General features: G+C 36.3%; 1 protein-coding gene across 1 annotated transcript in view; it reads right to left on the bottom strand.

Moving 5' to 3' along the window:
* FRK (fyn related Src family tyrosine kinase) overlaps positions 1 to 20,808 on the bottom strand; it is a 47,800-nt gene that overhangs the window by 16,088 nt on the left and 10,904 nt on the right. The window contains exons 2-4 of the mRNA XM_059468709.1: positions 9,260 to 9,381; positions 2,345 to 2,505; positions 1,558 to 1,726 (exon numbers count right to left, since the gene is read on the bottom strand). Of these exons, the coding sequence (XP_059324692.1) occupies positions 1,558 to 1,726; positions 2,345 to 2,505; positions 9,260 to 9,381 (452 nt within the window). The remainder of the gene's footprint in view (positions 1 to 1,557; positions 1,727 to 2,344; positions 2,506 to 9,259; positions 9,382 to 20,808) is intronic.

The following is a 20,808-nucleotide window of genomic DNA, read 5'->3' as shown; positions in this document are numbered from 1 at the left end:
CCTGAAGAAGTGATACTACAAGGTTAATTGCTTACATTTGTGACTGTTTGAACTGTTTTTGTAGAATGAGATCATTCACAAAGTACAGTGATAAGAGATTCAACATTAACTACATAATTTATCAAGACAGCTTTGGGAATCAAAGTCTTCATTTGGAGCAGCACTATGTGTGACGTTCGGTTTCCTTATCACAGTGTTAGGTCACAAACTCTCTGCTATCCAAGCATTGCATCCAGCTGGGGCTTCTATCTGCCCTAACTCAATACAACCCAGCATGCAATCAGTGAAACTACTGCTGTTGACCTTAGCAAGAGTCAGACTAAAGTGGAAAAAACGGAGATAGAAAATTATTGGTTAATCGAGCCCTTTTTCCCAGGTGAACTATGGTACTACAAAAAGAATCACAGCTGAAGGAGTTTCTTCCATTATACTGTGCCAGTCTATACATGATAACAAGTCTGCAGCGAATCTTATGTTTATTCCAGTGAAAAAGAGATTTCAAGCTGGTTTCTGTTTGCTTAGTCACTAGGGAGATGCACTGTTCACTGAAAAAAGTATTGTCTTTCATATGAATTATAGAAGGTCTTCAGTGTGAACAGATTTCATATTTTCAGTTAAGCAGAAAGAAAAAAAGAGGGCTTATTTTCTTTCAGTTTGCATGTCCCAAAACACAAAAGATATCCTGATACAAGGGAGCCTTGAAACATATGCTTAAATTCTTCCCTGTTCGGTAGACCATTCAAGCAGTGCTCAAGCATATTGATGTTATATTGAATCAAAGGTCTGAATCTGTTCTGCTTCCTGAATCAGGTTCATTAGTGCCCAACACAAGCTTTTTCAATTAACCACAGCTCATGTTGTTATCTCTTTTTTAAAAACATGTATATCATCCAAGCTGCCTCTCTTATCTATGTGGTTCTTGCCATCTGCTGGCAGATATTTTATGTTGTCAATTGAGAATGCACAAATTATTTGAAGTTAATGAAACATAATTAAGAAAAATGCTAAAAACTGTATTAGTCACAATCTTATATTGCATGCAAATAGTGAGTATAAATGTTGTATATCTAAAACTTTTAAAAATTAAAAGCAATACTAGGATTAAAGCACTCCTTAAGTACAAACTTAGCATAGTAAATATTCTATACGACGGAAGAAATCACTGTAGTATAGCACCTAATCCCTAGAAAAACCCCACAGATGACAAACTGCTTGCAAATCAATTACTTCACCTACAGATTATTCAATCTACAGTGACTCATTTCCACACAAACAATACTGTAAAAAATAGGTACAACTCTAGTTGTGGTTGCCTTTTCATGTGATACAGATGTTGAATTAATTCAGCTCATCTAGAAACAGAAAAGTGTATAAAATTCTCATTCAAAATACCAAAGAGTATCTAGACTTAGAGCTTTACTAATCTTCATCTCTAGGTGTGTGGATTTTAAGAATGAATGCATATATACAGATAGGCTCTTACAGATAAGCAGCATTTAAAAAGTAAAGGAGTACTCTTGCTAATAGCTCATTAACATTTAAGAATAATTCACATACCTGGTTTTAATGTTTTGATTGCCACAGGGGTGGTATTATTCCACAGTCCTTCCCATACTTCACCAAACTGACCAGATCCTAATTTTTTCACTAATTTCAGAGATCGTCGGTCTATCTCCCACTGATCAACAGTTTGGTAAGATAAATCAAAAGGAGCAGGAGTTTGTATCTCGTAAAAGAAAATAAATAATACATGTCAACAACATATATAAATCATTGTTAACTATTTCATGTAAAGCTGGAACAGATATAAATAATGTTTCCTTAGAGTATACACATGCAATAAAGTGAGCCAAGAACATAAAATACAACCCTCAAACTGGGTGCTCTTTGTTAGAAATTAGAAATACGCTAAAGAAATCCTCCCATGAAAAGCAAACATTAGAAATCATTCCTCTAGCAAGCTTTTTGAACAATGACGTATTGGTCGCCAGAACCTTGTGGTTTTGCCTCAGTAATTACATATGGACAGCTAGAGTTATGAAGTTGGAGATTTCATTTCCATATGTATTTATAAAAAGGCATTCATAAATCATGATTGGCATATTCCTCCCCCGCCCCCCCCCAAACAAACACTTGATGATTTTTTTCAAAATGGCATGGTACTTTATTATTAATTTGTCAAACGTAAGAATGAAACTGTAACACTACCCAGAACTTCCAGAAAACAAGAGCAGATCATTAACATTCTGAAATGGTAGAAGAAATGGGGTCAACACTTTCTGACAGATATCTGATGAGTTAGCTCACAAAAACTAGTTTGCACAGTGTAGCATCCACGCCTTACCTTTAGGCATGGTTGTCTGAGCAACACGCAGAGGCCATCACTGTTCTTGCTGTAATAGTCAACCAACTCATTCAAAGTTTTAAAAGTTTTCCTTCTGGTTAGGAAAAAGCTTTCATCCATCCTTTTGATCCTGTAGTGCTTCACAGATGTACCATCAAAAACTAAAAAGATTTAAATATATTAAGTTTCTAGGAATTATTGAAGTGGTACAATATCATTTATACCCAAACCACCATAATGTTCCTAAATATATTTATGAGGACCTTAAAATAAATTATTTTAGTTCCAAATATGACAACTATAAAAAAGCTTCTTTCAAACCAAAGCCCATTGTTCAGATAGCTTAACACCTCTTGTCTATCAGTCTTCAGCTATTCAGATTTGGAGATTCTCCACCAAAAGAACTGATTTAGAAGTACATAAATATATCTTCTGTGAGGCAGTTCATGTTTCCCATGTTTGAAGACACCAAAACCAGTCAAAAGCATCTAACTGACAGCAATCATTTAGCCAGTTTTTAATATTTTCTTTATCCTCCTTTATTTTAGTGTTAACATTCCAAATAGCAGCTGCTGGACTGGCAGGCACTTTGGAGGAAGTAGATATAGCCTCCACATAGCCACAGTTCTCTGAAAAGTAGAAAAAAAATCTTCCAAGTGTTTTTTCTAAATTTTGTGCATGTTTGGAATATGTAAAAATCAGGTGAATAATGCTGTGTTTCAGGAAGTTGATTAATTCCCTTTCAGTGGAATGTTTTTTATTCTAATCTGTTGTGTCTTAACCAATAAGACTATTCCTCACTTCCTGTAAGTTATCTGCTTATCATGACAGCCAGTGTCCCTCTCTGTGACCATTGGAGCACTCCTTAGATATATCAGAATAAAGGCTGGGCCACTGCCTGCTGGGGCTAGACACAGACCAGCACAAGATCAAAGAGAGACAAAAAATGTATATAAATCACACACACACACACAGACACAGGCACACAAAAATGTTTGGAGACCACTAGTTTAGAGACCTTTACAAATGAATATCAGTAGAAGCAATAGCAGGCTCAGAATCATCAGAGAGGGCAGTTCAGAAGAGCTGAAAAGGTATTCAGTCACTTATGTGGGTGTAATTTCCTGGACCCTCCATTATTTAGACATCACTGTCCATGTTCAATGGGCAGTAGACAGTTTATATTACATACAGAAGGGTAACTGATTTTGCTCCAAAGAAGTCTACAGCTGTTAGCTCTAACATTAACAGTGTTACACAATAAACCTAGAAGTAGATTCTTTATACTGTGCCTCTGTGTGCATCTTGGTAATAGCTTTGGTTATAATGACAGAGGAATATGTGGTTACATAGTGCGTGTAGAAAGCATATAAGATTGGTTACATGAAATAAGTAAAGCTGATAGGAAGAATAATTTCTCTCACCATCTAAGTGATGAAATCAAAGAGGAAATCTCTCCTTCCTTAAATACTCTTGTGGATGATCAAATATTTTTGCACTGTACTGTGTGATTGTCATCCAAGACCACCAGAGAGCAGACAGGAGCTTTTCAAAATACTCCACCTCAGGTAGTCTTTTTAGGAATCTGGGAACTTACGATTCTGCATGAGGACAGGAATGAGAATATTTGTAAACAAAATCCATATTACATTGCACTTTTCAAATCATATTTCTTTTTGAATTAACACCCATCATTACTACTTTTTAACTGTAAAATTTATGAATGCTTTTGTGATGTGTCATTTGGAAATGGTGCTGAAGCAAAATGAAGGAAAGAGTAATTCAGTAATGATAGACTGAAAATGTAATGACTTTTCCAGAGTTCACAGGAAAATTATTCCAGACAAATTAATTAGTCTTTATGATGCATTGAACAAAAGGCCAACAGGATGACTGTGTTAATCCAGTCTCAGTTATATATCACAAATAATAGCAGTTTGACTACCTGATTTATTTATTAGCAGTATTATAACTATTATTTGTGAAGTAGCTAACATTAATAATGCAATAATTGGTTTGAAGGATGTGCTCTAATTTCTTAAATGAGCCTTTTACAAAGCCTTATGATTGACAGCATGCAGGTCAGGTGGTGATTCGTGTGGAGAAGCTGGAGAAAATTTCTGCACTGATAATGTCTCATAATAAGTAGCTGAGATTAGTGCAGTATTTGACAGGGGGTTGTTTACTTTTATTTTAAGGCTGAGTTTGGCTGTATAAGTCCTGCAGCATACAATTGAAGTTCTGCATCACAGTGTGGCTCCTCTGCCAAAATTATACAGAGCACATATCACTCAAGAAAGAACTATCCATAACCCCTTCCAGTCATCTCTACATCCATGCCAGACTACTAACCAGGACAGGATTGTAATTTTAGTCTCACATAGCTTGACAGTAACTGGGTTTGAAGACTGCAGAGGTTTCTCCTCAACTTGCCCTTTCCAAAAGAATTACAGCTCCCCATTAGATTTCTACATGGTTTCAGTCTAGCAAAAGGATTATCCTCTCCCAGCTATCCATCTTCACATGATAGGTTAAGCAGAAGTCGATTTTGCCACCTGAAGAATGTGAATAAAATAATTTACTACTTCTTCCCCAGGGCACAAAAATTTATGGTGGCATCAGCAGAGTCCACACCTTCACCAAATGAGTCATGGAGACACTAATGTTCTCTTACTGCCAAAACCAACGTGTTTTGGAGCAACACAGCTCCTGGGAACAGCCCTCCCCCAGCTCTTACCATGTAGCACTGCCACCAGCACCTTGCTCTGCCTCCATGCCCAGAGTGGCTGTGGGAGGAAGGTGACTCATGAAATCACTCTCACCAGCACAGAACGGGTGCAGAGGCAGATCCAAGATCATCCTTGTGGCAGTGGTCACAAGGGTTTTGAGGATGAGAGAGAAGTGAGGATGTTGATTCTATGTTCAGAAGGCTTGATTTATTATTTTATGATATATACACCACATTATAACTATACTTAAAAGGAATAGAAGGAAAGTTCTCAGAAGGCTAGCTAAGCTAAGAATAGAAAAGAATGCTTAACAAAGATCTGTGTCCCAGCAGAAAGCGAGAGCAGCTCTGCCATGAGTGGTCAGCAAATCCAAACATCCACAGGAGACCAATCACGGATCCACCTGTTGCATTCCACAGCAGCAGATAACCATTGTTTACATTTGTTGCTGAAACTTCTCAGCTTCAGCAGGAAAAAATCCTAAGAAAGGATTTTAATGAAAAGATGTCTGCGACAATCCTCTTTGTTACAGCCGTGATTTTCCCAGTTCTATGAATCTGCTACCTTAAACAACTACCTCTTTTTCCTACACTGGAAGCCAAGAGGAAAACACACAACATTATTTTAGGAGAATGGAAAAAATAGCTGAAGAAAACACAAAGCATTTACATTGTTATTTAATGCAATAAGTCTTTCAGATACCATTATTCAGTGATGGGCTAAGTACAGAGCCTCCTGCTATCATTGGCAATGACACTCAATTAAGCTGAGCACATCTAAATTATGGCTTTTAATTAAAATGAGGCAACATCTAAGATGGCACCAACATGTTTAAAATTTAATACATTTCACACCAGATGCTGGAGTCATCAACATAAAAATCTGTCGACAACATGTGCATTTTTAAAATGGAAAAACCTATTTTTGAAATGTCAAACACCCTAAATTTATAGTAACACATGTCAGGGGCCTATCTGGCTTGATGAGCTTTCCATTTCACTATTCACAGATGATAAAAACCTTTCTGAACATGAATTTTTGTTTTTAATTTAAATAATTATTTATTATCCAAATCTTACAAATTGAGAGTTTTCCCAACAAGGCAATTTAGAGGTAAAAGAATGTAATTTTCATGAAAGATTGAATTTTTAAATTTTTTAATTTTTTTTACTAAGGAGATCACTTGTCTCCATTAACATTAAATCTTATATATCTCATTGTCCATATGAGTATGAAATCAAGCACAAAAGTCATAAAATCAGTTTATGGGTTCTTGGGTAACAGAAAAAGAAAATCCTCCTCTTCAGCTTCTTTTTTTACCTAAATGGCATGCTGGATGAAGAATTAAAATATTTCCTTAAAGATCTTAATTTTGAAAACCAGGTTTTCTCTTCAAGCCAATATCATCTACTCTGCAATGAAACCAAAACAACAATAAAAGCTAGAGCAAAACCAGTCATATCTACAGAATATGGGACTTTTGAGGTCTAATGTTTCTGGACTGAAAAAATTTGAAACAGAAATTAGAGACACATTCCAAAATATTGGGTTGGGACTTCTCTCTTGTCAGTGTATCAGCTACCACAGAGATGGAAGCCATCCTTCTGCCTCAGCTTTAGTGTCTCATAGTTCCTATTGATGGCACAAACAGGAAAGATGCAGGAAAATCTCTCTTCTCCACGGAACCTGGTGAACTGAACTACCTTCCTTCCTACTAATGCTTCTCACAACACAAACATTTCATTGTTTGCTTTAGAATGCACTAGCTTTCCAAGGAGTCAACAGTAATAATGAGATTATGGACATAAAACATCTAGACCAGGATGTATACTATTAGTTTGGGAGCAAAATACAAATAGATGCCATTCAGCTAAGCTGGTTCAGTAAGCAGCAAATAATATTTAGCTCTTTCGGATGAAGTAGCATGTTAAGGATACATGATGTTCAACTCTGGGAAGCTACTAAAGAATACAGTGGTACTGGGAAATGATGCCACCAGTAGTGTCTACAGATTGCTTCAGTTTATCCTTTTTCTTTAACTAAAAGAGCACAAATGTTTAATAAATCTGAGATGATACATATATTCATGCATATATTTTCAGAGGACAAGCCATATTTGTGCATGAAGGAGAGCTGGCTCCTGCAGCTGGAGCCTTGCCTCTGTGTGTATTTATTACTTTCTTCAGTGCCACTCTTACCTTCCTTAATCAAACAAACCAGCATGAAACAAACCCACACTGTTGGTTTCATCTCTTGCTCTTATCATTCATTATCAAATCTCCTCTTCTCAAATAAGCTTATAAAAAATGTAAAAAATTGTCTACCACAAGCTTTCATAATTGAATCAAATATACTAGATCAGCTGGAATAAATTTTCTGTCCAAAATTTGTAATGAAAAAACTAAACAGCAGCATTAAAGAGTGATTTTATACCACTTCAAAAGCTGGCCTAATATTTATGTTTCATTCTTTTGGATTTTTCTCTAGTTTACCTGACATACTTCTACTTTCCTGTTAGAGAAGTGGTTAGGATGCAGGATAAATAATTAATATTGTAAATCTTTCCTAAAAGGAGAGAGAATAATAAAAAGGATTTGCATTTCTACCTCCAGGTGCACAAATTAAAGACTTTTCATTGACTTTTGGTAATGTGCCATGTATTTACATGCCATCATTAAGATAATACAGGCTTGTCTTTCCTTCCCTGCATAACACCATCCTAGCCCAGTTCTTGGATGAAATCAGCTCACTGATGAACTTGAAGGAAGCTGAAACCATGTAACACAGCAATAAGTTGGCACATGTAGAGAAAGCATTTTGAAAGGTCTGTGGCTGTAATACAGTCCTTGGACAAAAGTGTGCACACACAAAGAGGCCAGTTCTGTCACAGCTCAGGAGTAGTCTGATTCCTTGCTAAAGGTAGTTTTCCTTTAAGCACTTCATGGCAAGGACCAACTTCCTTGAGGGCAAACTGAAAACTGTGGATTAAACTCTCCCAGTACTGTAAATATCACATTTATTTCAATAAACACTCCTGTATTTCACATTTCTTTGTCTTGACAATAAAAAGCATTCCTCACATTACCACAAGACACTGCAGGTACATACACTTTATAATACACTTTATACATACACTTTATAATTGGGAAAATGGAACCAAGAATATGTTTCTTCACAACTTAAGCTGCGTTTCTGTGTAGGTTCAGAAGGTGAGTGACACATAATCATCCAGGCAAAAGAAGAGTCAATATGAAAGAATCTGGTTATGGACAAGGTGCCTCTCATTTCACATAATTCTGCACGTGACTACTCATGGTTTATTCACAAACACCAAAAGTCTTTCCTGGCTCTGGAATTAATATAGGTAGAACATATTAGGAAGTATGGGTGTGTAGCCCTGTTGTCTCAGGGACAACGCTATTCTCGTGAATCACAGTTGTATGACAAGTTTGATGGGAAAAGTTCACAGAAAACAACCAATGAAAAATCACTTTTTACTATCACAATTTACTATCTAAAATGGCAAATATTTACAGCATGAAAAACAATGATGTTCTTAAATGTGAGTTAAATTATTATAGAATAAGTGTCCTAATTTGATAATCATTCAGATTCAAATTACGGACTTAAATTTCAAAATGCATCATCATCACCAATCTATTTTTTGCTGAAGTTTACAGTGAAATTTTCAATGAAACATCACTGATTCTAAAGCATAACTTTGAAGACCTTCCCTCGATTTTATCCCTGAAAAAAAAAAAATATAAACCTAAATGTGAGTTCTAACAGAAATCTCCTTTTCTAAAATTTCAAATATCTGTCAACGTGCTTTTATTTTTATTTTTGTTTTGTGTACTAATCAGAGCTGTAGTGTACAATTTTAATGTAATTTTTTATGCTTTGGTCATGAAAATATATTAAGGCAGCTAGAACACTGTAAGTACTAAGCATAAAAAAGTTAATTTCTGTTCTGAGTATATTGATAAACAAAGTCTATAAAATATTAACTCAAATTACTTTTGCCCAGTTTTCTTTATATATCTCCTGGGAAAAAAAAAAAAAAAAACCATTATTATGAATTCAATTTCATTTTCCTGCCCACAGTTTATTATTCTTGAAGAAGAAAAAGCCCAGACCACCTGAAAATTTTTTAAAACATTGCTTTAGATGAAAAACTATAATATACCTGAGAGTGCGTATTCGCCTTTTAGACTTTCGCTTTCTCGGATTAGGAAAGCTCCTTCCTTGTTTACAGGGTACAACAGTTGTCTCTCGGCATCTGCTCGTCTGATTGGGCCAAAGAACCATCTGAACAAATAAAAACCATTAATTTTACCACTCAGTGAAACATACCAGGAAGACAGTTTAGCTTTTATAAACATGCTGCATATTTACTAAGAGATAATCTGTTCTATGTTAATTAAATGTCAATAGTAGGGGGGGAAAAAGCCAACAAGAACTACAGAACAAATTTATTGCTAGAAAACATCACACATTTGAGTGAAATCTGGATTTTATTGCTGATGAAAAGTCTTACTGCTTTGAAGGCAACAAGCATTCAGAAGTGACAGACGGGCCTTGTCCCAGAAAACATCACCAAGAAAATTTGCCAAGGCTACAGGGGCAGAAATTGATGCCACTTGAACTAGGCAGAGGTGCAGGTATGTGCTAGCAGCCCAACATCTTAAAAGACAAAAGATCTCTCAAACTGCAGAAGGGTTCTCAGAATCCAAGGTGTAAATCACCCTGCTTCCCCATTCCACTGCCATGTCAATACCTCAGAGGAGTTACTGGCAATTTTCAGCTTTGCTGCCTTTTGACAAACAAAACCAGTGTATCCCTCAAGTCACCACAAAAATCTCTGCAACTGGTGTTCTGTGAAAATCTACTCCGATCTATGGCTTTTAAAACATTTTTCCTCGCTCAATCCTGTAGTTCACAAAGGCTTGCTCAAGCAAAAAATTTAATTTGCACCTTTGAAGATAAGATTTAGCTCTCTTGCTGCTTTGTGCCGAGTTTAAATTAAAGATAAATAAGACAAAGATGAGTCGGCATTTTTAGCCGGGGTGGTGTTGAGCTTCCTTCCAGCAAACATGCCAAGCTCTTTCCAAGACTAGCTCCACCTCTTATTTGAAGCAAGTGATGATAAATAGGTATCAGAAGGATGCCACAAGCTCGTAGGAGAATTCCTTTTAAATTAATCATAGCTAAAACTATTACACAAACTTCAAATATAAATTAATGCACCACAAGTATGTTGCCTACTTGATTTGTAAATTACTAGTGAAAAGTACAGACGGAGTCATCAACAAACTATTTTAGTATCTGCAAGGCTTGTAGTCATCAAGAGGAATGGAGGAAATAAATGAGAATATTGGATGATGCCTTAGCTGATCAAGCATGAGGACTGAAAAATGGGTTTGTATTAACAAAGAGGAAATAAAAAGAGGCAAATGCAGACAGCACTAACCGATGCTGAATATGCTTTATTAACAGAAAATGAAAAGAAAATTAAAGACAGATTTTTCCAGTCCACATTCCTGTCCACTGAGTTGAAGATGATTTGGATAAAATAGGTCTTGATACATATTTGGCAAGCAAAGTAATCTCACTAGAAAGCTGTAATGTGTTAGAAGTAATTTTAATTAGTTAAATGTGTTTATTAATTCAGCTAATTAATTTAATTAATTCTTTCATTAGACTGCAGAAACCTAAGTAATCAATAAATGTTCAAATCCTTGACTAAGGTTCTTGTCAAAGGAAGGAGAGTACAAGTTCAACTGTATTCAAGTTGCAAAGAAAATCTGTCTGCCCTAAAATCTAAATTAGAATCTTTCTGAAATTTCTAAATATACCCGCTCTGAGAATAACATCTGAAATCCAACAAACTATATGAGACAAAAAAAATAGTATTTGTCCCCTTGAAGTATTAGCTATCACTCAATCATGTCCAAAGTGACTAATACTCATTAGAGTGTATAAGAAGAAGTGTTTAATTTTTGGTGTCCTTTCTTCTTGGGCTACAAGGATAGTACCTTTTCAAAAGAATTTAATTTTGTACCAAACCCAAAAGAGCTTCCAGTGCATTGTTAGCAAGACTGGATTTGATAGCCACAGTCAAAATACAGTCTTTATGTGACTCAACATTTGAATATACAGTGTTAGTAACTCAAACTTCTAAAGCTGAAAACTTGTGCAGTAATACAATCTATGCAACTAGAGGAAACTGTTGGTTTATTTTGAATATATAAATTAATTACTCTGTGTATGTAAAATCATGTCTTCAATATAAACCATGATTTGGGAAAATAATATGCACATAAGTACATATTATTTTCCCAATTATCACATTTAGGATAATTGTGATGATTTCAAAACATTTGATTTCAAAACATTTCAGCTTGTATGCTTATTTTTATTAGGCTGGAAAAACTTCACTTAAATCAATATGAAATTACTATTAAAGGTTATATGGAGGATATATAACATGTAGGTTCTGACTCCAGATAAGCCTAGCAGTCAAAAATATCCTAACTTGCAAAATACTATAATTAGAGCAACAGTATTAGAGGAGGTAAGTGTAACTGAAGCAATTACAGAGGGTGAAAAGTGGATACATATTGTGTATTACCTCATTTGCCTGACTTTATATGATCTGATTAAAATGTTTCAGAAAAATACAGGGAAAATTACTTTTAATAGCACTTGAATATTTGATTCTTAGTTCAAAGCCATTTGGTTTGCAATAATAATTATACAGTACCAAAAGTAATACTGAATGTGAAAAAAACAATCTCTTCACTTCAAAGCAAATAATTTAATTTGTTATTCAATTTTTTTAACTAAAGCACATCTGAATTTAAAGTACTATTTTCAGTGTAATGGAAGTTTAAATTCCTTTTATAAAGCGTGAAGAGCTTATTTCGATCTCTAGCAATTGAACTTCTGCTTCAAAAGGCTTAATATTTTACTTCACCCAAAAGAGCTCTAAAAAGTAATAATGAATCAAAGTAATTGCTCACCACGAGATATTGCTCTGCAGGATAGGAAGGTCAGACCAAAACAACACCCAATCCTCAGTAAATCTATTCATATTTTATAGCTCACAGACAGATGAAAATTTTAAAACAGAACACTTGGAAAACAAGAACTAAGCATGAAGCACTATCCACTGAACTAGTTCAGTAACTTCTCTGACTTCAGCGCAGTGTATTGGCACCAGACAGTCCAGGAGAAGTTTGAATTAGCAATTCTTACACAGTATCAGCCTGAAATTCAGCTCACAGCCAGGCCACTTTGGTGGCCTGTCGGTGCTGGATCAGAAGATTACCAGGTATGGCACAAATGAGTGCATTCAGACTTGAGCACAATTTTCCGTTTCGAGCGGGAGCTGTCTGGCTAGCACAGCAATAGTGCTCTTCTGTCAGCAAGACCCAGGAACATGCTTTCTTGGGCAACACTGCGCCAAACACCCCAACTCCCTTTTAAGTGTAGGATGCCAGACATGGTTTTGGGGGATTGTTTCTAGCAGCTTCATCTAAATCCCTTACTAATACCATCATTCATCGCTATCGGGAATATGTTCATTAAAAATTCCAGGGTACTTCCGGGTCATTTTGGCCACCACGCATAGGATGACTTTGGAACCAGAAAACATAACCATATAGGTCACAATAACAAACACAGTCCTCACTTGTTGCAGATGATGCTCAATACTGGAGTACCAGTGAGATTTGTTGTGGATATTGAGAACATAGCAATCACATTTGTTTTGGCCATCAGTTCCACTAGCACATTTATCACCACCATGTCATATCACGGATCATAGCAGGTTTTGTCATGGCATGTTCCCTGACTGTGACAGTATCACTGCTGAGACCTCTAAAGACTTTCTTACAGCCAAGGAAATCTTCATCTAGCTGAATGCTGGTGTTTATACTTGAAGAGCAATTTTCTTAAGAAACAGACATCTCATCACCTTACACTTATTCCTGCCAACCTATTCAGCCCAGTTTGAATTAAGATGGAGTCATGAGCTCAAGGGAAGTTTGTAGTGCTACCTGGCTCCACCGCTGCCTTTCCTGAGAAGCTTTCTGTCTTCCATGGTGCAATGTACTGCTGATCTCCATCTAAATGTCATTTACCATTTGCTTTCTGTCCCCCTGTGCTTTGCTACATAAAAATCTGCTAAAATAAAAATAGTCACTCCTATTTCTACACTTCTTATAGCAGGAAGATATGGCAGGAACTTTCAAGCTGGACAGTAGAAGAGAGGAAAAGTAACGTGGGCCAAGACGTAAAGCAAAGAAAAATGTGGAGGCAAAGTTCTCCAATGCTGTATCCCTGGCAACATTTCCACTGCCTGGTAACTTGCCTAGAAAAGGACAAAAGTCTCAGTGGGAAAAAAAAACAACTACAAATATCCCCATAACAAAAAGAAGGAGTATGCAAATGAATTTTCTTCCTTCTCAATAATGCAAAATCCCCCTCTGATAAAATCTGTGCAATGCACTTACCTTAGATAGAGACTGAAGATGTTACAGATCTCAACTAATCTGGGAACTATGGGCTTTTTCTGTCCCAAATCTAACTCTATCCAATACACAGAACTAATCCCCTCCCCAAAAAAGCATTCCCAGTCATGATCCAGATGAAAATACTCTCAGGGAAAATATATTTTTTGGCAGCCTGTCATTCCTTGGAAACCCCTTTCACAGACCCCACATCTCCCTACATTCCACCTCACTTCTTGGTCTCTCCTAAACTGCTAACATGCTAAATCCTGACTCTAACATAAGGTGTGTGCTAAGCCTTAGCCAAAGCACTCCACTCATGGGCCAGACAAAATATTTCTTTGGAGATGTCATCCCTGAGTGACATGGGTAAGATGCTCACAACCAAGCTAAACACTGACCCTGAAATAACATCTGCAATCTTGAACTTTCTTGGAAATCTCAGCAGATTCCTCAATGCTCTTTTGTTATTCCTACTGAAACCAGCAGAGAAAATGATGCAGAAGTTTTTCACCCATTTCCTTTAAGGCTCACTAGTTTCCCACTTTTACCATTATTTAGATTTAATATGTACAGGAGAAAAGTCGGAATTAACTCTACAATGTCATATCTGAAGTCACTGAATTTCCTTTAATAAGTAGCTGTAGCTGGGATATGGGGAGATTATTTCAGTTTTTCATTCAAGTTGCAGGACATTGGAGGTAAGATAAGACTAAAAGCAGAGGTCTATGACATACTCCTAATTTTGTTAATATTCACTTAAGAGCAAAAGCCTTGAGGGCTGAGTCAGCAGTAAGGTACAACCACACATAGAAGCTGAGATCATTACAACAGCAATGAAGAAGAAAGAAAGGGGAAAAATGCTGAAAAACAACAAGGAGAAACAGAATGAATAATAGCAAATAAGTCACATAAGATTTATTTTCCAAATTTATTGAAGATGTTGAAATGAACAACACAATCCTATCCTGGATCAGCACTTTGTGGCATAAGGGCATCTTGCTTCTCGCTTTTCATAAGTGCTTACAACTGGGACTTACTTTCTCATGTTGGGGTGAGTCTCTTGAGTCTGCTAAATGTCAACAGCTGAGAGGGTTTGTTGAGATTCCTGTAGTTCTAAACCAGAAGTCTCCATTAGGGAACAAATGGTGCTGACAAAAAGGTTATCTGGCCCTCCAGAAGATTAACTCAAGTGTATTAACAGTGTCTGTACTGCTAGGCTGAAGAGAATAGGTTTCTTTGATGGAGAAAAGCAAAGAATTACTGCATTTAGAGCAAAATTCTTGGGTGAAAACAAAACAAAAAAAAAAGCACCAGATACTCTATATACTGAAACCACATATATCCCAGCTTCTCTAATGAAGAAAGCTTGTGTAAGAGCTAAAACAAATATAGAAAAGCTCCATCAGCATATGAAGTTTACATTTTAAATGCCTCAAAATCTACTGTCATAGAAAGCTGTAACTGCCCAATGAAGTACTTCAAAGTTAGGAGATGACAATATTAATATTGCTTTCATGGCATCCACTCAGCCATTTTCAGAAGATCCACTGTGATACCATCTTTAATTACATGGTCATATCCAGTGCTCCCTACAATGTTAATATGAATGCTGCTCACTGAATAGCTACCTTCTAATTTGTTTTGTCATTGCATAGATAGAGTTCATTTACTGTTTTAAACAATTTACATTGTTTAGCATCTGCTCTCCATGCCAGTTACAAAATTACAGGTATGGATTCTTTCCTAGCAGCCTCTATTACAGTGTTCATTACTGTAATATCCAAATGCTCTGCAAATATTCATTAAATTCTTTTTGTGGCTCTTTTCCCTGTAATATACTTTCTGCAGTGGAGAAACAGCCCAGAAAGGGACTAAGGGAATATGAAAATACTGTGAGTATTTTCTACTAATTTTGGAGGTCCAACTTGAAAAGTCCAGGGCCTGCCTTTCAGGAATTTAACATTTTGCACAATTTAACAGTTATTTGGACAGCAATAGTGGCATAACTTCTATGCCACAGAAGACAAGGAGAGATGCATGGAAAGCTAAAGAGACAGAGACAGAGAGATCCTCCAGGGTCTTATTCAATTGCTTTCATCATATGACCACCCTGTGACCATTGTCCTTACTAAGCACATGGAAACCTGAACAGGCTTGTGTGCACCACTCTTCTCTGCTTTCATCCATATGGGACAAAGAAGGCTGCTGAACCAGCTTTTAATCCATGCCAGGTTTGCAGTCTGCTGTGGGTAAAGAATAGTGCAGAAACAGGGGCAGAGGTTTACCAAGAGAGCCACCAGCAAGTCCTCTCCATGCTGACAGGAAGACTCCTGGCACTTTTGGGTTTTCCCAAAATATTGAAAATAGAGAATGAAATAATCAAATTTTAATAATAAGTTCAGTTACTGCATATAAAATATAATTTTATTTTCAAGACCTTGGTTATATTGAAGCAAAGTTTTTTTAGATAGCAAAAAACACACACTTTTAGTGCACCAATCTTCCCTACTAAATATCAAGCCCTTTCTCCAATGCACATGAACAAAAGATTTCTTGTATTGTTCTGAGCCACATTTTTTGCTTTCAGGCAGAGGAAGAGGCACCCTGTGCCTCATCAGTGCCTGGTATCAATTCTGGAAAATTCATACACAATCAGGTAAAGCCTGGAAATTTAAAAGCAACTAAACAAACTCTTCTGATAGAAAATATTAGGTTGTTTTAATTATAAGACTAATGAAGTAATAGCATTGCTTCAAGAGCTGCTTTTTCAAGAAATTAGGAAATATCACTGCATAGATGAAAGCCTTCCAGGTGTACCACACGTAAGAAAAACATGTGCTTTACAAATGGTGAGGTGTATGCATGAAGGAGAGAGTGGGAGACAAGTGCTGGCTGATTCAATTTTTCCCTGTATAGTCTACAGTGAACCTGATGACAGTTTCCAGGGGAAAAAAAAACAAACCAAAACAAACAAACAAACCAAAACAAAACAAACAACAAAGAACTCCCACAAAACAACAGCAAAACAAAAAAACTCCAAAACATATGAGACAAAACCAACGAAAACCAGAAAAATCTTTAGTCTGGATAAACCATAAAGATGAACACTTGCTGGCAAGATTCCTTTCAAGAGCATTTTCAAAAACACAAACCTTCCTATAAATGGCCTAAGAATATAAACAGTGGAAATTCAGGGATTTCTCTAGGGCTTGCAGACTTTATTTGGGCAGAATCCAGAAAACCTAAGATTGATTTTCAGGCAGAGCCCTTCCTCCTTACTTCTTTATACAGGCATGCCTGGGATAATTTTTAATTCTGTCTGTTCCTCACTGTCATTTACTATCAGGTACTGAAGGGTACATGGAAGGACAAAATTTAAGAGGAAGGAATTTAAAGCTAATGGTAAAGGAAGTCATGGGACGTTACAGGAGGAAGGGAGAAAACAGGACAGTAGAAATTCAAAGCTGAGAGAACCATAGAATTAGCAAGTGGATGGATTGAGAGAAGAAAGTCAGAGTTAGTAGGCAATGATGAGAAAAGAGACGAAGCTGAGGACTGCATTCAGTGCCCAAGGGCTATAGCCTGCTGCTGAGCTGCTGCACTGTTCAGCAAATGCTGGTTTTCATCTTACCCTGCTCCCACAGGGAGCCTGGCCTTTGGCAGCCATTCCAGTCCTACTTGGGAAAACAATTTTACAGAATATCTCTTGAAACAATTTCACAGGCTAACTCTCACTGTGAGGATTGCTCTACACAGATCTTTTCTCTGTCACTTTCTTAGTTCATCACACCACTCTTTTTTGTACTTGCCAAAAGAATAATTTGACATTAGTTTTCATCATGTATTTATTGTCTAGGAGTCATTGCTTTAAATCTCATTCACCAAAGTACTATCAGGAAAAAGTGAGTCAGGAGAGGTTGTTAAAAAACATTAATATACCAAAACTTTTCTCTGTCTAATAAGTAAATCATCTGAGATCTTAACACATTGCAGAGAGCACCTGACTTGGAATTGAAATAAAAAAACATTTAAACTGTTTATGGTACAGTGACTCAGCACAATTCTGATTACTTATTTACCTCAATAAGAATCTAATTCCCTCCAAGTAAAAGCAGAAATTTAGGTTTTCAGGAACAGTTACGTCAGGCATCACACCAAACCTTTGGCACCTACAATGAATTTGCTTAATACAGAAAGAACTGAGTCATGCATATTGCCCAGAACCCTGTTGTTGAATAACTTATCACAAACTAAAATAAAGACTCTTGTGTGCATTCTGTGTGGGACTTGGATCTTCTGAATCTTTTCACAGTGGATAGAATAAGTTTGTTTTTCTTTCCACAGGGAAAGCACAGAACATGTGAATAGATGTATATAAAATAGTTGTGTAAAAAAAAGGCTCATTTCTACACCACATAAGCAGCAGAGATCTATCAAAGCAACAGAGCAACTCTGGTTTATGTTTTTAAAAGTCTGTATGTTTGAAAGTGACTGTCTGTCGTAACACGCTCTAAGTTTTGCTGTATTTTCCACACTTTGAGATCAACATTGCGATTTTTCTTTGAATAACCATTACAGTGTGAAATACAGTTTTGGAAAATAACAGATCCCATTTTGCTCTTGGCTTTTGGATAACGTTTTCTTAGTGCTCTTGTCAGCAGATATAGCTGACTGGTTGGTGTTTTTCCAGAAACACTAAATTTATGTTAGACTTGAGAGATTTTTATTGGGGAAATGGCAGAATAAAAGAGGAGATATGAGAAGAGGCATAGAAGCAAAAAGGAAAAGACAATTAAATTATACTTCTCCATCTATTTTCTAAACAAAATACTATAGTTTAATTTGAGAAAGTACTCCATTTGAATAATTTGAAAATTTAAAGGCTTTTTGTTTCTATTTTCAAATACAAGTTCCAACAAAATATTACCCTCTTTTTTTCTTTTTAGTTTTGTTCAGAAGTGATTACATTATCTGAACACAAGACAGAACCAAGCAATACTCTTCACACTATTTCAGGGCATATTTTGATTTCATACAAAGCTAAAATGAATTCTTTGCTTCTCTCTTCCAGGTGGAAGAAGACATTTTTCCTTTCTCTCGTCCCATTCATATTTGAAAATGAATATGTTCACTAGAACACAAGTGATACATTCATCCATGTGAAAGGGGACCTTTAGCTAAAACAAGGCAATTTAAACCTATGTTTCTAATATATTATAGTCACTATCTTGCTGGAATTTACAATGTGCATAGATGATTAAATATTGCAACCTGGAAAACATAGCACTTTAATAAACAGAGGTAATATTTTGGAGACTGGATGTCTCTAAACCTACCACCAACATTAGACATTACTTTTGCTAACATTTCTTTGTAGCAAGATGAAGGTTATTGCCAGAAAAAGTCTTTATACTTCTAGACTGAAGGAGCAGATTTGCCACACTTTAATTGTGTAGGGCCTTTAAAAACAGATGGTTTCAACTTACTAATCACTGACAACTGGACTGTAACACTGAACAGTAGCTTACTCCACACAATCCCAACAGCTGTAAAAGTCAAATTCTCACATACCCTGGCAGACTGACCTTATGTGTATCTGAGACACAAAAGGAGCCCCAGGCTCCACTAACAAATCACTGAGGCAGAGATGAAGAAACTGCAGGAGATTATTTTCTCATGTGAAGAGGGCAACAGATGTGTCAAAAAGGACTCTGAGCCCCTAAAGCCCCCCCTTGGTTTTGGTCCAAGAAATATCTTCGTTTTGTGTTGCACCACTGTTTTCAGCATAATAAATAATGAGCTGTGCCCTAAATAAAGGACCCTAAATAGAGCACCCTAAATAAAGGGCCTGTCAGGGCTCCACAGGCTTTTACAATAAAGCAACTGTGTGGGATTGTTTAGGTAAGGGAAAATTCAATAGTGAGTAAGTTGGTTTAAACCCATCACAATGGCAGGCATTTCCTCTTCCAGTCTAAAGCAAATTTACTATCTTCCAACATAAACACCAAGATTACTTGTGTATTAGTCTTAAATCTGTGACATTTTGTGTGTAAACCTTTCCTGCAAGGACACGGTGGCCCATGACTGTACTGTCACCTGTTGTAAGGGATTATGAATAATACCACATTCACTTTTCAGTAGTTGATAATGGCAGCTGACCACACTGCAAACGTGGAAATTGGCTTGCTTCGAGTCTGCTGCAGGATGACAAATCATTGTACCTTTGGCTACTCTTGCACTCAGTAATGACTGGAAGTGACTGTTTCTCCTGTAGAAATAGTATAATAAGGCCAAAGGCATGAGCTATGTAATTTAGTACAGCTCACCCAATACTGGGTTCACTGCACAACAGAAAAGAAATTACAATGTGATAGCATTAAATTTTGGAAATATCCATAAATTTATCTCATTTTTTGACTCCCTGTTTGGCTATTGTGTAATTAATTTTAACATTTGTATGTTAAAATTGAATATTAATATTCATTAATATTGTATTCATTCTCCACAACATTAGTCACCTGCATGCTGTATTATTTAATCTACTCTGAAGTTCTTCTGTATGAGAAAACAAACACTAGGTGAAAGTGATATCACATTGCTTTTTGTGTTGTTTTAGTTACACAAGTCCTATTTAAGAGATTATAGTCAATTGTCAATGCTTATTCTCTGTTGTAGTTTTGCACCTGAAAAAGGGTTCCGTTGCATTTAAGGCTTGTTCTGAAACAACGACTTGCATTTGGAGTCAATGAAAGGCTACCACTGTCTAACATCCATTGCTTTAGGATTTGGGGTGTCAAATACAGCCATATAATCACCTCTTTAAAAAAAAACCCCAAACTTAAAATGCATTCTTGAGACCCTATTTCTGCTGCATAGAGTCTCTCAAATAGCATTGTAAAATCTTGCACCAATGTTAGTAGTACCTGTATACATTTGTACTTCCACACTGATATAATATACTGTAAAAGTAGCAATAACTCTGCTGTTTGTAACCAAGGAACAAAGTGGAAATCTTGAGGTAGCCTTAATGTTAACATGGTACAGAGAACACAAATAACATTAATTGATTTAACACCATGGGAAACTCAAATAGACAAGAAAATTTTCAATCATATATTCACTTAAACCAACTATACATTCACTTAAACTTACAGCTTGCAAAAGCCCTCAATTGATTTTCTGGAGAAGATCCTTCCAGAGAAATTATTTTCTTTTCGTA

The sequence above is a fragment of the Ammospiza nelsoni genome, chromosome 3, assembly GCF_027579445.1.
Source record: "Ammospiza nelsoni isolate bAmmNel1 chromosome 3, bAmmNel1.pri, whole genome shotgun sequence".
NCBI lineage: Eukaryota > Metazoa > Chordata > Aves > Passeriformes > Passerellidae > Ammospiza > Ammospiza nelsoni.
Note: the sequence above shows the minus strand (reverse complement) of the source record. Positions and strands in the feature narration are given on the sequence as shown.